Raw genomic sequence first — 21,466 nt, forward strand, 5'->3', positions numbered from 1 at the left:
AAAAAACAACATATGAATCCAAATTAACGTGTATTTATACTAAAGTAATACAAAAATGACTACAAAAGATTTAGAAGTGAGTAGTTTTTCGAGATTTACGATTATAGTGTAAATAACTATTTAAATGTTTTTGTAAAAAATTATATGCATATTGATGCAGTCCTTTTCTAAATTCTACAAATGCTTTTCTGTAATCTAACTGCAAAAGCAGGTGGTATCAGGCTTTGAAGAGCTAATTTACTTTTACTGACCAAAAAGTTTTTTGCATTAATTTTCCTTCCTTGCTTTCTAGCAAGTCATTCTGCTGTTAGAGGTAATGAAAAAACTAGATCAGATTGGCCCTGTAAAGGAATATTACAGCATCACTACTGATGTTAGGTCAACTGTCTTTGTTTTTGTTTCTCCAGTGTTTTTTGAAAGTGTGAAATATGAACTCAGAAATGGAGCATCAGGGCACTCGGACATGTCAGATTCTGAAACGGAATCTGAAGACAGTTGTGCTACAAAGGTATTGTCAGCTTATGATACTAATACAATGTACAGTGCTGTTCAGAAGTCCTACCCAGCAATTAAAGTACTATAGTCTGTAGAAAACTCTTCTGAGATGTAATTGGTGTATTCATTGTGCAGCCCAGCGCATCAGTTTTATAGTCTTATTGAAAGCAGCTTGGTACTATAATTATAGAAACATGTCAATTATAAAATGAAACTAGAGCCCAGGTAAACATAATGTAGGACTAAAAAAGCTATAACAAAAGGTTAGTTCAGTTGTAAAAAGCACTGATTAAGCCCAATTTCTTGACCATATGAATATCAAAATTAATATCATTTGAAACTTGACAGAAGAGCTGTATAGCAAGAAATTGTTTAGCTTGTCATGCATAACCAACAAGAAACGCATTCATATGAAAAGCAGATAATCATTGTATTACTTTGTCTAAATATTTCATTCTATGATCGACAGTCATATCCAAACCTTGTTTTACACCTTGCTTTCTCAGAAGACAATGTGTGTTCTGATAGCATTTTGTTTTAAAGCAGAAATATTCTTCCGAGGAAGAATCGGGTAGCTTGGAAGAAGATAGTGAAAAGGAGATCTCCAAGAGGGACATCCAGAGAGGCTCTGGGGGCATCATGGACCTGTACCAGGCCAGCCAAAGACTTGGGGACCAAGAGAAACCACGGTGAGAGAGCCCTGTATTCCACACTGTGCATTCCCATGCAGTGTGGAAGATGCTACCTTTTACATTGTTTTCTCTCATTCTGTGCTTCCTTTTCTATTTTATTAATAATTAACAGTTAAAACATTTAAAAATGGTCTTGGCAACATGCTTAAATGTTTTGCAAAAGCTAAAATGTTTTTCTCAAATAGCCAGCTTCCCAACGTTTTGGTATCTTTAACATATCTTTGTTAAGGGAAAGTGTGTTTGAAAACAAACTTTGGAGGTATTTATGGGCTTTTGATGCCATGGTAACCACATATTTTTTTCTCTTTAAATGTAATGTCTTTGTGATGTAATTCAATATATAACTAACGATGTAACAATCTACTGTTCCTTTCTATTTAAACCTTCAGGCATCATGGTATCTAATCTATTTATCCATTTATTTTATTTTAATCTTTTATACTGTACATAATTTTTTTCTAAGACCACAAACATTAAGTCATCCATGGTGTGTCTGTTCCTTGCAAGTGCTGAACTAGTGGTTCATTTACTTTATTTCTTATTTGATAGATAGTTCTGTATTCTTTTATGTAATGTACCTGTCTCTCCTATATCATTTATTTTATTACATTCATGCAAAATATGCCATTTACAATATATCGTAAGTTCTGATAATTGCATTGATTAAGGAGTTGACCCTGTGACCACAAACCACTTGACTTGCCGTTATGGTGACTTCTAAGAGGAGGTATACCACATTTACTTTAGCTCAATGAGATGAAATTTTAAAAAAAGTTAGAAATAAACAAAGTCAATTGCAGCTGAGTTTAATGTTAATCAAAGCGCAATTTCCCGAATTCAAAAGAACAGAGAGAATTTTAGATGAATGGCAGAACAGCAATCCAAGCAAAACATCCCACAAATTTAGGAAAGCAGATGATGTGGAGGCAGCTCTGCTTTGATGGTCGACAAGTTCCCATCAGCTGACCTTTTCTGATGGGGGGTGGGGTAAACAGCCTTGCAACTTAGCTTGGTGTTGAATTTAAAGCAACAAGAAAAACTAAACTGTAATTGTAATTACAGAGAATTTCCTACCTTACCAAGTACAGAAGAAGATGCTATTCAGGGCATGCTGTCTATGGCAGGATTGCTGTATCCTCAGTGTTTTCCCAGCCAGACAGAGGGGGCATTGAGCTCCCAGGAGCCTTGGGATTCTACGGAGCAGTGGTGGTCGAACCCCAGTACCAGAATTTCAGACTCTAGTAAGTAACTTAATATGTGGTGGTGGGGTGGTGTACAGTGGTAGCCACAGCCAGCTCTATAAATGTTGAAATATGACGTGTAACTCTCTGCGGTAAAACTGAAGTCAGTGTGATATGCAGTTTTGTTAACCGCTTTATGATGTTACCTGACTAGAAACCTGGTTTGTTACAGATTATTATTATTGAAACAGTGTTTCGCCAATGGGTGCCACACACTAAAGCTCTTGAATACCAAAAGCGTAAAACACGATAATAGGCAGTCCTCCAAAAATGTACGCACCCCTCATTATTTTGTTGAAATACCAAATTGCACAATATGTCACTCAAAACCACTTGACAAATGTGGGGGACACCAGCTGAACAGCTGACATTTTGACTTAGGTTTCACTCAATATATATCAGAAAGTTAAAGTAAACTAATTGGTCTCTTAATAGATGCAACACAGATGCTGTATTATTTTTACTGATGTGTATTTGGAGTTTACAAGGACACACTATCACAATTGTTACTTTGTTCCTTTTTGATTTATTTTCAACCGGCCACAGTTTTTTTATTTATTTATTTATTTTATTGATGAGGTGGTTGCCGATGAAACCAATTAAGCTGCCATTTTTTTTTTTCATTATGGAACAGATATCGATACATTGGATCATATATGCAGGTAAAGATTATTGATGCAGCAGTTAAAGCTCATATAGTCCAGGGTGCATGGCACATCTTAATGTACGTGCATCAAAAACACAGCAACAGCCATACATAGGTTGTTAAAATATGCCATGCACCCTGGACTATGATATGAATGATGGGTCGAAATACATTGAAATTGTTCAGTATCAGTGGTGTAGTCCTAAATCCAAAAGTACAGGAACTCCAACACAATATAGCTTTTTTTAAACAAATATTATACAAATAATTACTGACAAAGACCATATAAATACAGGTTAGTTTAAATTATCGCATAACTCAGCACGTTCCATCCGGATTTGAACTCTGTGTCGGGCTCAGCATGGACTGGTTCTGCGAACACCAGGACAGGCCTGTGCATCCAGTGTTTTACATCAGAGGTGTGGGCAACCAGGGCCTTTACTTAATACCTGCAAAAACGTTAAATCTTGTAAGCTGGGCTCCCATCTGTACATTCCCATTCCCATCATTAGTGGGAAGACTTCAAGTAAATTAAACTGTTTCTACCAATGAATCAGACATCTCAGCCGCATACACCTTTCACTCAAGAAAAGGTGCTCGCACCTAGTACAAGGGAAGATGGGTTTTATTGTCACTCCATGACAGACTGTTTTTTTTTTTTTTTTTTTTTTTTTTTTAAAGCAATTTGGCTAATTCATCAGCATTTTTACTAAAAAAAACAGTTAACATTATTAAACTTTAGTATTGTAGTTTGTAATAGAAGTTCCTAATGGTCTCTTCATTTAAATGACAAGAATGATGGACTGAATCGTACAATTGTGCAGGAATCAGGAGATGTGTGTGACTTGACTGCAAACATTTAAAATATGTGCTGGTTATCGGAGACGGAGGCTCCGATTTGTGTACCATCAGTAGTGGCATGCAGGGAGTCTGGTTCCTAATGCCTATTCAATGGCATGGTACAGAAAGACTATTTTGATTTCCACATGGTAAAGAGATTGATTCATCGGTGCACATGCATCGAAATTATTCTTAAATTGATTCTTAAGTTAACAACTGCTGTTCAGTATGTGTTCTCTATGACATGCGCCATGCAGCAATGCATTTGTTGAGCTAATTTATGCAGCCGGTGGTGGTGGCGGGGGGGGAGATGCTCATCTGGCCCACTTTGAAATTTAATTGCTGACCCATGACCTACTGTATTTTCACAGAACACAAGTTATAACATATGTACATAACATATACAGTATGACTGATTTTCCACATCACGAATACATAGCACTGTGCCACTGCCATCTTAAGACTATATAAACTGGCTGTGCTTTCAACTATCGTTGGACTTCAGTGCATTATTAAGTTCAACGCTCTTGAGTTTAAGTTTTTCCACCTTTCATGCATGTACAGTGCCTTGCAAAAGTATTCAGACCCTTCCTATGGCGTCCCATTTTGTGAAATTACAAAATGATGCGTACACATTTTTGTAAACCTAATATTTTATTCAAAACTTGAAAGCTCAAACTGAAGACTTCTAAGGGTAAGATAAGTTACAGTAAATGTCAGCAAAATCTATAGAGGCCCGGCTGCTCAGTTTGTACAATCGTTTGGTATAGAGTAGTGAATCATTATAGTTGGAAGTGTACAAGTACTGCACAGGCAGTATTGGCATCCTTCTTCTTAAGGTCGCCCATAATATATTGCCCATCAACGCTACCTCAGTTTATTGGTGTTTCTGCTGGGCCCTAGTGGCGACTCCATACCAATTTTATACATTATTGTGGCAAAGTGGTTGATTGTGTACAGGTGCAGGAGTGATGCAGTGCACAATGAACAGACAGAGAATTGTAATCCAGTTGGAAAAGGGGATTTATTAATTATAATCCTGGTCTTATGACCAAACAATAACTCTAGGCAATATACAACAATGTCTAATGTACTGGAAACAAACAAACGGGTTGCAGTCCCAAATAATAAACACACGTATCTTTCCCACAATGTACAAACACGGTCACCAGTCCTGGGTGCATGCTGCAGTGCTCGTGGTGGGTGATACAAGTTTATTCGTGACAAAAGTGAAGTGCTGTTCTGGGTTTTGTGCTGGCCCTTCACAACAACTCTGGAACTTGTTAGCTGTTTAATAATAACAAGCAAACAACTAAAGAGGTACAAAACACTAACAATACCTTTTATTACCGGGTCTCTCGTGGGTCCTTACAGATTTAAATGCTCAAACCAAATAATCATAATAATAATATTGCTGGCACAATGCACTTATTAAAAAAAAAAAAAAAAAAATGCAAAAAAGGGGGAAAAAGAGGTCTTGCTACTGCCTAATTGTATAATGTCCATATCTATAAGTATTGACATTTTCATTCTAATAATAACTGCACTAAGTATCACTGCAGACAAGCTGCGTACTTGGAGTTTTGCATATTGAAAAAATGAATTGCGTATTAAAATTTGAATGCATAAAGAATACAGAAAGCAATTTTGGTGCATAGCTTGAGTTGACATGTTCTCAAGCTTCTTTTACTGCGTTGGTTCCAGAAACCTATTGTTTCTGTAATATTTCTTGAGCCACAGGAGGTAAAGCACCAGTCAGGACACACACCTTCAGGTCATAGTAGTCAGGTTTTATTAATACAAGTAAGTGGTTATACAGAGAAATTCACTACTACTAGAGTATATGAACTATCCCTAATAAAGTAACAGATAATAGGTTAATACTTTCCAATAGCTACTAGCTCCGGACAGTTGGCGATCTCAGCTCTCCTCCTCCCTTTTCCAACTGTGCTGAGTCCTAAACCCCGACCTTCTACTTGCAATATCATCCCATACATTCCTTGATAAGTAGAGGCCCTCAACTCCCCCCCCCCCCCCCCCCCATAGCAACCCTATTTTCTAGATGAGGCCCACATTCCTAGCTAATTGCCCTTGTATTTGGGACCATTCACAAGATATGTCTTTACAGCCTATAAATTCTTTCACCGTTGCCTCAATGGTCAATTGTTAATGTGTGGATCATAGAAATGCCAGACAGCTAATTGTAGCCTGCCTGGTAATTGCCAGAAACATGTGCCCAAAAGAAAAATGTCCGGTTGAATCCCATCGCTTGCAATGCATGTTTGTGACAGGTGACAATAAACTACTGGTTTCTGAATCCTTCGGATTTCTCTGCGCCATTTTTGTCCCTCTCAACCAAACATACTAATTTACATGTACCTATCTGTCAACTAATTTTTGGAAGATATTATATAGTTGCTTTATATTGCTATTGCAAGGCAGTCAGTAAGGAGTACAGTATTATCACTTCTTTATTTGCATTACTGCAGTATCTGTACTGTTTTTAAAAAATATTTGTGGACATTTTTTTGGCTTCTTTTTACATTGTCTGTCTGTCAACTTGAACTTGAAAAAGGAGAGCACAAGAGACAGGAAAGGAACATTTATAGAAAACAACTATAATAACTGTAAACGCCTATCACTAGTTGAGGAGACTCGGTGAAGACAGTAGCTAACTACATCGAGTAGCAATTTCCCGGACTATAATATTATTAAGGCAGGAACAAATGGCTGCGAAAAAGATACTTTTTATTTTTTAAAATAAAAGGGAAAGGAAAGTTGTTATTGTAAGACCCATGTTTTTGTACAGTAGTTCAAAGTAACATTACAATTAAAATGTGATGCTGTAGTTAATGCATAAGTTAGCATCAACGTATCTACAGTATGTACTGAAAGTACTCATGACTTCAAGGTAATGTTGCATTTTACTCACCCAAAATACATTTTACCCACATAGTGTCTAGATTGAAGAGTATATTCCTCAATGATCCAAAACCTTATCTGGAGCACTGACCCTAAAGATGGAATTGCCTAGAGACTTCTGTATGTGATTTTTTTTCTGCTCATATCCTGCAGGTTTTCGCAGTAGAGAGGAGCCGGTTGATAAGGATGAGAGTCAGGGGAACTCTTTAGGAGCTGGACTGTCAGCTGCAGCTCCTAGACTCGATCATCAGGTATGTCTGAATCCAGAATGAAGATAAAACAATGTTTTAAGCCCCTTTCACACTGGCACGCCTATGCGGGTCCAGATCTGGGTTCTGGCTACCCGGGCCATAATTCCTGTGGATGTGGGTCGAGGCACTTTGACCCGGGTTGAGCGATACAAAATGCATGATGGCGGATGAAATAACAAACACCCACGTCTGTGTGAAGATTTCACTTCTACAAGGAATGTTTTTGTTTATTCTGTTTAGCCATATTTTTGTTGCTTGAGATACACCATGAGCCAGATTGCAGCAGGGATGAACAAATGTCTGCTCTAATAACATTTGGGTCAATGGTTCAGTCCAAAGAAATATGGATGTAACTGTACCAACATGATTCCGGAGCATTGATATGCACATTGTTAACTTGCGTCTGTCACCCAGGTCATCCATGCTTTATCAAAAGCAGTGTGAAATCGCATAGCCAACTTGCATGACACCAGATCCTGACCAGAGGCCAGTGTGAAAGGGGCTTTAGATTGATCCAAAACTCAGTTGCAATTGAAGTAAAGGCCCTTTATAAAGCAAAGGTCAGATGTGGCCTGTTGCATCCAGCCCGTCTCCGTGTTTCTTTCAATGGAGCGGATAAGATCTTTTGATATGCCACAAGTAGCAAAGGACTTTTATTTGAGAGAGATTCGCCCAAAACTATCTGGCATGGACTAAATTATATGGGTACGGAAATGTGGACTCATTAGATCAATTTTGTGTGTAAAATTAATGTTCCTATGTATTGAATTGTTAGGCTTCCAAGCCAGAATGACTAGGAAGCCTATTGTTATTGTTAGGATTTTTAGGCTCCCTAGCCAAAGGCTGGGAAGCCTGTTGTTAAAGTTTTTTTTTTTTTTTTAAGTTAACTATAAACTGCTAATGCTTCGAAGCTGTGTGACTGATCAGGTTCTGACTTAGCAGGTAACAAGCTGGATACATTGGCTGTCAGATGCTGAAAAAAAAAATTTGCTGCTGCGTCCCTGCAATTGGCGCCGAGACGCATATTTTGATAAAACCTTTCGGGAGTCATCTCGGGAACCGGTGAAGCGATTGATCTGTCACTTGGCATATATCGTCAGCATCCAAACCCACATCAAGTTTGCGAAGCAGAAGTTTCTGCAATAAATTTTAATGTCAAAATGGCTGCCACAAATCTTATCGAAACGCACCCTTAACAGCAAACTGCTGCTATTTGAACACAGTTTGACCAATAAACTCCAAACTTGGTAGATATTGTCCCAGTAACAATGGAATACAAATATGTCTGGTTATGTTTTATAAAACAAGATGGCCGCCAGGTGCAGGTTTAAATCTGAAATTTAAAACTGCCTCAGTTGACAAACGGTTTACTTGACTAACTCCAAACTTCACAAGCATCATCCTTGACACTGTAGCAATACAACTGACTTTTAAGAAACTGGAGTTAAACTGAAATGGCCGTGTGACGCATTTCTTCTTGAAACCTCACAAAATCTTCTTAGGAACAGTTTAAGTGTTTGCAAAGCAGAAGTTGCTGTGATACAATTCAATAGTAAAATGGCTGCCACAAATTTCACCGAAACACGCCCTTAACAGCAGACTGCTTTTATTTGAAAACCATCTGACCAACAGACTCCAAACTTGGTAATCATTGTTTCGGTGACAGTGGAATACAAATATGATGGTTATATTTCATGAAACAATATGGCTGCCACTTCTACATTTTCTTCTTGTATTTAAAATGGCTTCAGTTTAAAAACGGTTTACTTGATTAACTCCAAACCAGAAAACCATCATACTTGTGTCAGTACAATTTACTTTTTCAAAAATTGTGTTTGTGTGTGAACCAAGATGGCCGCCTGATGCATTTTTTGGGAAAAAAAAAATATATATATATTTTTCTGGAGAACTGGTTACTGATTTCAGACTTGGCAAATATCAATAACTAAACCTGTTTCTTCCAGTAACTGCTTAAGTGTTTGGTACAGGTACTGGGGCTTGGGAGCCTAGCAGTTATAGGTGTTATTTTTCTTTCTTCCCAAAACTTTAAACTGCTCCTGTTCTCATGCAGTGTAACCAATCAACATGAAACTTGGCAGGTATCATCCCATGTAGATTACAGTTCAGATGCAAAAAAATAAAGTGATCCTGTGTCAACCAAGATGGCGGCCTGACGCAAGTTTTGGAAAAACCTTTCAGAATCTTCTTTGGAACCACTGAACCAGTTGATCTGTAACTTCTCATATGTCATCAGCAACCAAACCTGCTTCAGGTTTGCGAAGCACAACTTGCTGCGATAAATTTTACTATCAAAATGGCTGCCACCAAATTTGCCTAAACACGCCCAAACATCAAACTGCTTTCTTTTACAAACGGTTTAACCAGCTAACTCCTAACTTGGTAGGTTCTTTTGTAAAACAAGATGATGGCCACTCATGTTTTGTTCTTAAATTTTAAAACTGGGTTAAATTAAAACTGAAGTTTTCAACTCTTTTTTTAAAAGGAGAAAATCATGTTTGTTATGCAGTGAAACAAACTGTTCATTGTGTAAGAGATGTTGAATTGTATTACTTAGATGTTTGGTTCTAGTTTATAAAACCAGGTGTTTTTCTCCTTTCATAATTGAGTGCTCGAATTTCAAAGTATTCCCCAAGGTGTCATTCGGAGAGTGTGTGCATTTTGTTGTGATGAGTTTGGCGGTCCCCTGGCTGGGGACCTACATGGAGGTAACACTCTCACTCTCTCTCTGTCTGATCGCAGGATGAAATGAAAGTGCAGAAACACATCAGGAAGGAGTGCACAGCAGAGCTGAGTCAGAGAATCCAGGAGAACAAAAACTTCATGGACAGTCAGAGCAGCAGCAGCAGCAGCAGCAGCAGCAGTGATGGTTGGGCTAATCACAGGCTCTCACTCAGCAAGTTCCCGCCCACCTTTAGTCCTCTCCGTGATGACGACAGTCCAGAGTTCCAGTACAGGGAGACTTACCTGTCCCCACCTCTCCACCCGTCCAAGAGACCAGCTTCAAACCCCCCACCCATCAGCAACCAGGCCACCAAAGGTCAGTCCTTTTCCCAGCTGACCACTAGATGGCAATCTTCATTGTTTAGGTCTGGACCCTTATGTGTTGATCCTGTCTGCGACACTTTACACGGGTAACATAACTGCATTGATTTTGCAACAGTTCATACCAAACTTGGATAATGTGCCCCTATCCTCATATACAGTGGTAGCCATGGCCAGATGTATAAATGGCTGTAAGTGGGGTATTCTCCAAGATAAAACTGAGGCCAGTGTGGTGTGCAGTTTTGTTCCTGTGTCCTACATCTTGTGCACACTAGAGTACGTTAGCTGACTAGAAACTAGTTTGTCACGGATTACAACTGAAATACAATTTTCCACCAGCAGGTGTCACACGCTCAAGAGCAGGTCACGATCGAAGGTCATCTCTGAAATGAAGTACTACACTGTGGTGTAACTGGCTTCAGAAGTGGGAGGGACAGTTTTTGTAGCTGGGGCATTTATAAAGAGTATTCCATCTGAAATAATAGAAATAGAAATAATAGAATTACAAAGCCATGACTTTACTCTTTGAAGAGTACTGAAGCACCGCTCAGACCGGAGACTGGATCCACGATCAGATTCCTTTAGTACATCCCCTGCCCCTGAGGTAGCGTTGAGCACTAGAGCAAGTGTAGCATAATTTAGATTTAATGACAGGGATGAGAATTGCCCTTGAAATATATTGATAGAAAAGTTGAGGTTTCCCCACAATTCAAATACTTAAATACAGTTTTGCTATTACATGATTCTAGTACTGTATTTTCAGCTTCCATCCACTTAAAATATGCACATGTAGCATGAACCTCAAACCACAGTATATTAACAATAATATAAATAACACCCAGCTCCAATGAGTTGCAAACTTTAAACGTTTTCATGTTTGCAGGTGAGAACTCAACTTTACTATGCTGAGTACGGTAATGTTCATTATGGTAATTGTTTGTTTATTAGTTTTAAAATGTAAAATGAGATTTTGGAACATTGAGAAATAGACATCCATGACCGAGAGTCTGTGCAATGTATTTAATCACGCAAAATAATTGATAATTGGTAATATTGTGATTAATTTGGCATAATTGTGTACAACGTTCTTGGTAGTGTATTTAGTTTGTATTGATCTATATTTATTTGCATAAGGCACAAAGGTCATTTTGCTGTTTTAAGTTTACCGTTTCAACTAAAAATGAAACGTTAAACTGTAAGTAGCCAGAAACCTCATAAACATTAGTAAATAACACAAGCTATGGTGAATTACGAACTTAAACCATTTTCCTGTGTTTTGGATACAGCAACGTAGTGTATCCACCTTTCTTTGTCCACTCGTTTTTCCCCAACATTACTGTGATCTCCAGGCTATATACATATTTGTCAGCTGGGGTCTTTACGCGCCACGGATGTTCACTTCTCACTGGTCAGTTTCTAGTGAGAAGTTTCTAGTGATTATACCAATAAGTTATCATGAAATAAGTTTTAGTACTCCTGCAATGTGAGGGGGGACATTTCCCCATCACTGAAAAAATCAGGGGGACATGTCCCCCGTGTAAATTACATCTGTGGTACTACACATTATAATTTGATCATATAGGAATTAAACTAAAGCCAACAAAATACAGTACAGGCAGTGTTAACCATTCGAGTAGTACCGGCACGTTTGCTGCTTTATGATCCCCAGGGAGTATGAAAGTACCGGTACGTTCTGCAATTTTAACCCTTTGCGGTCCTGTGTCGGACATGGTCCAACATCGCGAAAATCCCTTTCCGATCCATTGTCAGACTGTGTTCTACATTGCTGAAAACCATGATCTAACAAAACATGTGTTGCATTTAAGCCAAAAAAAGCCAAGGTGAGGCGTTCTCTAATCGTCTCTGATTGGAAAGAATGCAGAGACAACCGAATAGACCATATTCAGGCTGAGCAAAGCCGAATTGAACAGACTGAGACGCACAGAGTGAGAATGGTGCAAAGAAAGTGAAGGCATCCTAAAGAACTTGCTCAGATGATGGATGAGGCAGAAAGTACAGACGAAAGCAGTTTGGATGATGATTTTGATCAATCTAGTGACAAGGAAGTAAATATTTCTCTTGCGGACGACTGAGGAAAGTGACCATGAACCAGACGCGCAGAGGAAGGGTGAATGGAGTCACGCATCAGTAAGTGCAGATGGTTTCACAAAACTCCCATTTAGTGTGGTAACTAGGGGATATCAAGGGAGTACTACTTTGATGACTGCACTGGAGTTTTTTCAACTTTTTTTCACACTTTTTGTTTACTGAAATTGTAAATTAAACCAATAGACATGCAAGGTATAAAACTAACAGGACCGCTGCGTCATAATTCTATTTGGAACTCCTGGAAACAATTTACCAGAGATGAAGGCATTTTTTGGGTTCTGCTGAATATGGGACTGAATGTAAAAATGGACATAAGAATATTTCTCAAAGGAATGGGCCAACAGAATGCAGTTTTTCAAAGATGTATTCAAGAGATCAGGTTTTTCTTGCAGATCTTTTGGATGCTACACCTTTGCCCTCCCCCCACCCAGCTGCCTCAGGCTGCTTTTAGCAGAGGACAAAAGGTCAGGAATGTGGTCAGCTACATTGACACAAAATGCTGTGAGCTATTTATCCCAGGTAGAGTACACCGTTGGCTTCTAAGGAAGGATTATCTTCAAGTGCTACAATCCTCAGAAGCCTACCAAATTGGGAATGCGTGTGTTTGTTTTAGCTGACTGTGAAACTGGTTATGTCTCTGCTATTGTTCCTTACTTTGGTAGCCCAACAATGGACTCCCTGTTGAGACCTGACATGCCATTTTCATCAAGAATTGTTCTTCACCTGTGTGAAACATTGCTGCAGACAACAAATGGACTTGGCTTTCATTTGTTTACAGACAGATTTTACACAGGTTACGACCTGGCCATGGAACTGCTAAAAAATAAAAATCTGCCTTACTGAAACAGTAATGGCAAACAGAAGAGGATTGCCAGTACCAGTGGAGCAAGGCCTCAAACTTAAAAAAAAAAAAAAAAAAAAAAAAAAAAAAAAAAAAAAAAGACTGTCTCATTCAGCAAGGACAACAAGGTCATGGTGCTAAAGACTCATGGGCACCTTCCATGGCAGTGACTGAGAAGGTACAGCGCACTATCAAGAGAGGAGCAAAACCTGCTCAAGCCTTCAGTTATCAGCCAGGGTTACTCCTGGGTGACTGTTTTGAAAGATACCATACCATGGAAACATGCAGATAATTTCTATCAGTAAATGCCTTTTTTGTTTGTAAATATTGTAACATTATAATATTGATGAAAAATAGTTTTTAGTTAGTTTTTTTTTTTTGGGGGGGTGGGGTGTTGTTTGTAGTAGTGTGTAATTGATATGTAAAAAGTGTTGTAATTGTCTGATTATTTTAAAGGTAATATAATCAAGCAAAAACTCTAATTTTGTGACATTTTGTTACTTTTTTCAATGTTCATATGATATTATATATATATATATATATATATATATATATATATATAAAAATGTATATGTGTGTGTATATATATACACACACACACACACACACACACACACACACACACACACACACATATATATATATAATGTTTTTTGTTCAAAATTTTGGTACAGTTGTCTTTGTATAGGGTACCCTTTTGACTTGCGCTGCTTTGTTACTTGTTTTAAGCAAACAGTCACTTTATTTCAATTTGAAAAGCATGTGGTCTGAAATTTTATTTTGTTCACAAAAATTAATTGGACCTGGCCTGCCTGACAGCCACAGAATAAATGGACTGCAAAGAGTTAAACTTGACTTATTGAGCCTACAAAACCCCTGATTGCATAATATTTTAACACTTGATTTCTGTAACACCTTTTATTGGTCTCTTGCGCCCTCTTCTAAATATTGACTGAATTACATATAATTATCCCATTCACAAAAATGTCAACGGTGTTTGTAAACCGGCGAAAATTCAGATTCCGATTTAAATTCAAATGCATGCAATTCTTCTACTGAATTGGATATCAGCAAGTGTGTCAGTGAAGACATAAGCGAAGAATATTTACCATCAACATCAAGTGACAGCGAAGAAGCGGCGCCAAGCTCTGTGCCTTGCGCCATGCTTCAAGGAGTATCATACACTGAAGCATTAAACACTCTTGCTCCCTCCGCCTCCACAACCTGGTTACCCGGATATGATTTATTCATTCTCTCTCTTGCCCTTTTTTTGTTAGGATTGTTGTTGTGGTTGTTCCACCCTGTTGTTTATTGACTACATGTTATTTTTTAGTAAAAGCCTTTCCCTATGACTAAATAAAAATATATATTGTTTCATTTATTTACGGTAAAAATGATTTGTCTGTATTTCGTCAGTATTTATTACATATATACAAACATACAGCTTTCAGCTTGTTTGTACACTATACTCATAACAGTCAAGTGCATGCGTAAGAAAAAAAAAAAAAAACTCACTCCCTTAGGACCGGTAGTGCATTTTAGAACTCGCTACTCAAAGGGTTAAGTAGACCCCTAATAATTATCTAACGTTTTCTGCTTTCTTTTGCCATCTGTTGGCAACACTGAAGTGCAGCTGATTCAAACTGGTCAGAAAAAACAGAATTGCAAAGCTGTGGAATTTTTTTCGTTCTCAAACTGTGATAGTCGTGTGATAGGTAATAGCTGGCCGTGACTACCACTGTAGATGTTTGGATTGCTTTTAGCTATATTGCAATTAGGCTCCATCTTCCAAGTTATAAGTTCTGTGTAATTTAATTGAGCATGGAAAAATAACTTTTTTCATTCTCCCCTCTGTTGCTGAGAGCAGTGACTGACAAGCAGTGAAAAATAAATAGGGGATGTGAGAAGAATAACTATTACCAAGTGAGAATTACAATTAATGGGAGTTAAAAGATTAAGATAATCATAATTCTTTTAGTTGATTTCTAACTGTTTTATTTACTACTCATTTATTTTCTTTTTAATGCATAGTGTAGATGTTGACCTGCATAGAGAAGTTCTGAATGTTTAAGTATTGCCACTTACTGCATTGCCTTATGTAACCAATAAATCTCTTTTTGTCTGTTTACAGGCAAACGCCCGAAGAAAGGCATGGCAACAGCAAAACAGAGACTGGGGAAGATCCTGAAGTTGAACAGGCACAGGAGCTTTTTTGTTTAGTAAAACTTTCACCACGAGCACGAAGAAGTGTTTGAGAGAGACGCATGTACTGTAGAATTACTGCCTGAGGAACAAAGAGTAAATTACCTTAACTACATGTTCACAATTTAGGTGACAGATTATTGAATTTGTGCAAGCAAAGGCAAAGCCACTTAAATTAAAATAGCCAGTGTGTTTGGAGATTCCAGTACAGCAGAAAGCCAAGGAATAGGATTGACTGCACAGATCACAAAGCTGGTCCAGCAAAGGAGATGTGATTACCGGAGATGTACCATGAAAAGAGAGGAGGGGAGGGGTGCAGCTAGGCTATGCAGGCATGGGCTGCCTATAGCTTACCCTATAAAAACTGCAGCCATGAGAAGTGCTCCCTATTAAAAGCTATTTATTCAAATTGTAAAACAGCAAAGAGCCATTACAAGCCAATCTTTGCGAGATCCTTAGTCGAGCCACCAGGTGTACTAAAGGAAGGTGCATTTGTAGGTTGGATTGGATATCATGATGGGTCCCTGCCTGGTGGAATCCAAACTCTCTGATGTGGGACTAAAGTCAAATGACTGAATGAAGCACAGCCTCTGAAGAAGGTGCTGTTCCCTTCCCTCTCACATTCACACCAGCAATAATGAAGTTGGAGAAGTGGATCTGTTAGTGTCTTCCATAATGCTTACATTTGTACAAAATGCAATGAAAAGGGGTGAGGAGGGTTCCTGTTTCTAATGGCATTTTGGATCCCCATTAAAAAAAAAAAAAAAGAAATAATAATTCCATGCTGCTACATCAGGTTTGAAATATACTGGTAGTTAAATTCAATGATGTTTTAGTGATTTATTAGCATTCATAGGAAATAATTTAAGTGTAGTGCCTCGTGTTTTGTTTTATTGTTTAACTTTTGTTTTACTTCTAGGGCTATAACAAGCCTCAAGATGTCCTTTTTACCTCCCATTGTTGCAGGTAGTAAATATGAGCCAAATAGTGTTCCACAAACAAACTGTGGAATATAAACAAACTGGACGATGATAGAGACCAAGGATTGTTTTATAGTGGGACACTGCACAGATGTAATTTTAAATACAAATATGTAGTGACAATTCGCCCCTAGTGTGGTAAGAGTTGATCAGGAGGTTTATGCTGGGATGGAAGGAGAAAATAATGTTACCTACAAATAATGTAACTTCTGAGAGATAGTACATACATACATCTGGCAGTGCTGTTAATGATTTTAAAAACAAACGAGAAAAAAATGAAATAGTTTACTTTTGCCTAAATAGATATGTGCAGATTTATATAGTGAGAAATGAAAGAAATAATTTTCCAGTTTATTTATTTGTCAATTTTACACCTTTTTTGAATTAGCTATTTATTAAATAAGTTGTGATGTTTTTTTGTTTTATTTTAATTGAATGTGCAGGCTTTTCTATAATTTTCTGTTTAGTAATAAAAAAAAAAAACACCTTTATCTGTTCCCATCCAGACGGAAACCTGGCTGAAGTTAAACGTACTGTTTATTAACCAAAAATTAAAAAATACAAGTGTTCTTTAATTTGAATGAAAAACATGAATCTGCCTAATGTCACCAGTATTTTGCTGTTCTTATATTTATACACAATACCTATTGTTGATTAGGTTGCTGTACCATGCAAGCTGGTACCTTATGCAAGAGGTCAGAGCAGCTTGTACTGTTGGTTAGTAAAATCAGAATATCTCATTTTAATGTGATGTCATTTCCATCTGATGCAAGCCAGTTCAGATGGCTGTATCACATCGGGGTCTACTGTATATTATAATTTAATCTCAAATATTTTGTTTTAAGGCTTCAGCGAGGTTTTCTCATGGAACACACACTGCTATGTCTCAAGGATGCGCAAGGATTACATTGCTAATTAAATTTATTTATTTAATCTTATTTCTAAATCGGCATCGTGCATTAATGTGCCTCAGGCATCAATACGCTTCCCTCAACTTGTATCTTTGTTATAATACGTATTAGACCAGGCATGCCGTGTTGAGTAATAATCAGGACCTTTTATAAGCTTTTTTGTTTGGCTTATGTCTATGCTGTAACTGATTTAATAATTTTACTAGGTTTTACCCGTGCTCAATATTACACAGAGTAAACATTTCTCAAGTCAAAAGATCCTAACTTTGAACTACTGACAACATGAGGGAGCATGGGCTATAATGTTAGTGGATCTCACCCTGGCTGCCCAATCTGTCTTCCATCATGGATGATTGTTAATAAAAATACGGAAAGTGCCGTCAGTGGAAGTGACCTAAACATAGCTGTTGCTCTTCTTTTACAATAGAAGAGCTGCCATCAAAGATCATTTATTTGACTTGAGGGCTGTCCATCAGATAATTTGAACACTCAATAGTGCTAAATTTAATAATAATAATAATAATAATAATAATAATAATAATAATAATAATAATAATAAAAATTCAATGACACAAGCACAAAAAAATTGTCAAATATGGAAAATGTATATACGTATATTTTTCAGAAGGTAAACAAAAGTACAGATTTGTTCATATCTAAATATTTTCTAGTATAGTGGTGTTATTTTGTTCCTTTCAAATGAGCTATCTGTTACTAGTTGTGCTATGAAGTGTCACTCCCTTGTCTTTCGTTTTGGTAACAAGTAGGGCTTCTGATTTTCTATTTTAACCGATACACAGAAAACACCAGATACACCAATTTCACATATTTATATTTTTTTGTATCTCCAATAGACACAGGAAAACACTGGAAATGGTCACTCAATTCCATTTCCATAATCGCATAAATAAATAAATAACTCCAACTATTGAGTGGCAGCAAATTCCTACATTTCTATTACAGGATTGTACACAATTGAGAAATTTATAATGAGATTACAATTAGAAACTGAGGGTTCTTGTTCAAGAGATTTAAAGCTCTATTTGTCCGCAAGTTGCGGTGAAATGTAAAAAAAATTCCTAAACACACAAAAACTCCAAAAGAATATCAAAGTGACCATAAGAATTTTGTTGTGGAAGAAAGCAAAGGTACAAGTGTGCAAGTACTGTTGAGTTACTATACATATTGTGACAAAGAAACGCCCAAGAATTTTGGGAAATAATTTCATACAGTATATAAAAAGTGAAAATAACAGATTTCAGGGTATCACATAAAACTTGAAAATAGCTCAAAATAAACACAGAAAAACAGAAGCCCTATATATGACTGCTATAAATGTGCATTTAAAAACTTTGAAAAATAGTTCTCCAAACATTTGTCATATAATTTAATAACTCACTATAGTCATGTCAAGAAAAGTTATTATTATTATTTTATTATTGTACTAATTTTATAAATCTGAAGAAAATCCGTACTTGCTTTTATATTTGACCCAATTTTGTCAACAAAAACATTTTTGGATGAAGTTTTGTATGTATACTTTTTTATAGTGTGATGAAGAAAAAGTGCTTCAGTTAAGTCCTCATGATGCCATGTGAACTGTGATAGAAGCACAACTATTCTAAGAAATGAGGGCTACATTTTTACTTGTGCTAAGAGCCAAATAAGTTCTGTGTGGAGTGAGAATTGTCTAGAAATGGAAGGAGAATTGCCTGCATTACCAGAGCAAAATAAATTAAGCCCAGTGAAAAATACAATGTTAATACATTAAACCCCAGTTATGTATTATAAAAAAGCCAATGCCATGAACTTTTACTTCAGGGGATATATTACTAGAGCAAATGCTTTAGGCTTCCCAGATTCAAATATATGTCATACTGTCTGTTGTGTGTGTTGTTTTAGGTGGTGGTGGTGGTAGTAATTTTATATTGTTTTATATCTTATGCTCCCATGTTTCTAGACTCAGAAGACATAGGTAAAGTAGTTCCACCTAGAGATACAGTGCTCCCCCTTTATAATGATCTGTTTAAGAGACAGTGCTGTTTGTGTTCCACCTTATAATGAGAATACCAGTATTAATGTAATGGCATTATGGGACAAATGGGAGCCGTGACCGTACCGCATTATAACCTGTTCTGCAGTATAAAGGGTTGCTGATAAACAGGGAATACTATATTATGTGCATGAAGTACATATAGCAACAAACCACATTTAACATTTTCCTCACCTATTTATGATTGCTAACGGTTTTGGTTGGTTCATCTAAAAGGCTACTGTAGATTGCTTCCATACTTTACCATGTTTTATCAACACAGAAATGACAGTTTTCAAGCCATGCAATGGTTTTTGGCACTACATGTACTTTAATGTTCCAGTTGGTGACCCTGTGTAATAACCGTGCAACACATCAATTAACTGGTTCTGCACTGAAAGCATTGATCTGCATTTGCCCATGTCCAGTGACTTAATACACCCTATACTGTGTGCATGCACATATTATATGTGTAATAAAAGCTAAAAGTAAGCACAATTTAGTTGAAGATAAGGCCATCTCAGCAGGGCTTTTAAAGAAAACCCTGGAGCATTTAACCTGAAAACAAAGATTTATAAACTACCTATGCAACGTTCTACCACTACAAGGGAGGGCGGGTTAAAACAGCATAACAATATGAATTTCTGTCCATTGTTGTACTTTGGGTACTTCAGTACTACTACTAAAGGCAACAAAATTAGATTTTTTTTAAAAGAAAAACATTTTATATATGTGTTAACTAAACCCATCTATGTTGAGACTTGCTACAAGTTCACACACATATACATCAATCCAGCACTAATTGGTATAAACAATAATTGTTAAAATATGGGCAATATTACGTTACTATGGTCGAGAAAAGTACTTTTTCTGTAAAGCCTAATTACTTATTTTGACAAACTGTAACCACATTAAGTAATATTTAAACTAAAAGTAAAAATTCTGTTATTGGCATTACTATACATGTTTCTGTGCACTGAAAATGGCGGTTGACAAAGATGACTCCCATGGCTGGACACTTTGCTGTTAGTGCCTGGAAAGCAGTTGCCCATTGTCTAGGTGCAGAGAGACCTGTAATAATTCTACAGTGCCTTCCATGTGTTTACTAATAATTGTTTCCTGGATTGTTCCACTCCCAAGTGAAATTGGAACCCCCTTGATGGGCACAAATGGGAGAAATGGCTGGGATTAAATTGAGAGTTGACCTCACTGCATGTCTGTCTTGACCTCTGTTCCCTAGCTCAGTTATAACTTGCGTATTTTGATTGCTAAGCATTAAAACTGCGTTGAAACCTGCATTGAAGTGTTGAAGCACCCTGCCAGCTTTGTCTGTCTGGCCTTGAATTTCCTTTGTGGTCACAAACACTAATTGATTTTTCTCTTACCACATTAAGCTATTTTCCTATACACCTTGGTCACATGTTCACATATTTTGGTGAAATAAATGTACACCAATATTTGGCCTGCAGGCAGGGTATGTATGCAGTAGTGTACATTGTACAGTATTTATTTGGCTTTTTATTTTCCTTTTTTTTTAACAAATGAATTGTGGTTTGTGTTAAGCATTCTGTATCTAACATTTTGCAGGAAAAAAAATCTGAATGCTTTTCTGAAATGTGATTTGATGTTTTAAGGGTATTTTGATATCTTGCTATGATTTGAGAAAACTGATGTCTTCTAGATCTTGTGTCTTTGTTATTCATTGCAATGCAGCTCTGTATTTTTTTTTTCTCTTTTTGAAAATCGCCATGTAAATATTAAAAAAAAAGAAAGAAAAAATTCTTAGATTTAAATGTTTCTTTGCAATTTGTCCCACACAAAGTATTATCTTCACAAAACAGATTGATGGGGAACATTGATTTTTGTGCCTTTTGGTATGTAAAGCTGTGTGACAAATGTGCTGTGTGGATACAGGTGCAGGAGTGATGCATGTGTTAATCAAGCAGACAGAGATAATTGCAATCCGGTTTGGAAAGGTTTTTATTTTGCTTTCCAGGTCTGGTGACCAAAACAATAATCCCTCTGGCAGTGCACAACAGTGTGTACTGCACGGGGTAAATAACAACGGGGTTGCAATCCCAAATAATAAACAATATTTCCCCACAATAATACATACATGGTCACCAGTCCTGGGTGTGTGCAGTTGTGCTCGTGGTGGGCGATACAAGTTTATTTTGTGAAGTGTTGTTCCAGATTTGTGCTGGCCCATGGCGACAGCTCCAGAAACGTGTTAGCCGTCTA

At 37.2% G+C, this 21,466-nt stretch overlaps 1 protein-coding gene across 2 annotated transcripts in view; it reads left to right on the forward strand.

Moving 5' to 3' along the window:
- kdm7ab (lysine (K)-specific demethylase 7Ab) overlaps positions 1–21,010 on the forward strand; it is a 62,958-nt gene extending 41,948 nt beyond the window's left edge. The window contains exons 15-20 of one of the 2 annotated variants that reach the window (XM_041257143.1): positions 408–508; positions 1,039–1,184; positions 2,250–2,428; positions 6,990–7,087; positions 9,848–10,145; positions 15,232–21,010. In XM_041257143.1, the coding sequence (XP_041113077.1) occupies positions 408–508; positions 1,039–1,184; positions 2,250–2,428; positions 6,990–7,087; positions 9,848–10,145; positions 15,232–15,320 (911 nt within the window). In that variant the 3' untranslated portion in view covers positions 15,321–21,010. The remainder of the gene's footprint in view (positions 1–407; positions 509–1,038; positions 1,185–2,249; positions 2,429–6,989; positions 7,088–9,847; positions 10,146–15,231) is intronic. The other variant, XM_041257141.1, reaches the window with a different exon arrangement.
- Positions 21,011–21,466: the final 456 nt, after the last annotated feature.

Source organism: Polyodon spathula, chromosome 8 (genome assembly GCF_017654505.1).
Source record: "Polyodon spathula isolate WHYD16114869_AA chromosome 8, ASM1765450v1, whole genome shotgun sequence".
Classification (NCBI taxonomy): Eukaryota; Metazoa; Chordata; class Actinopteri; order Acipenseriformes; family Polyodontidae; genus Polyodon; species Polyodon spathula.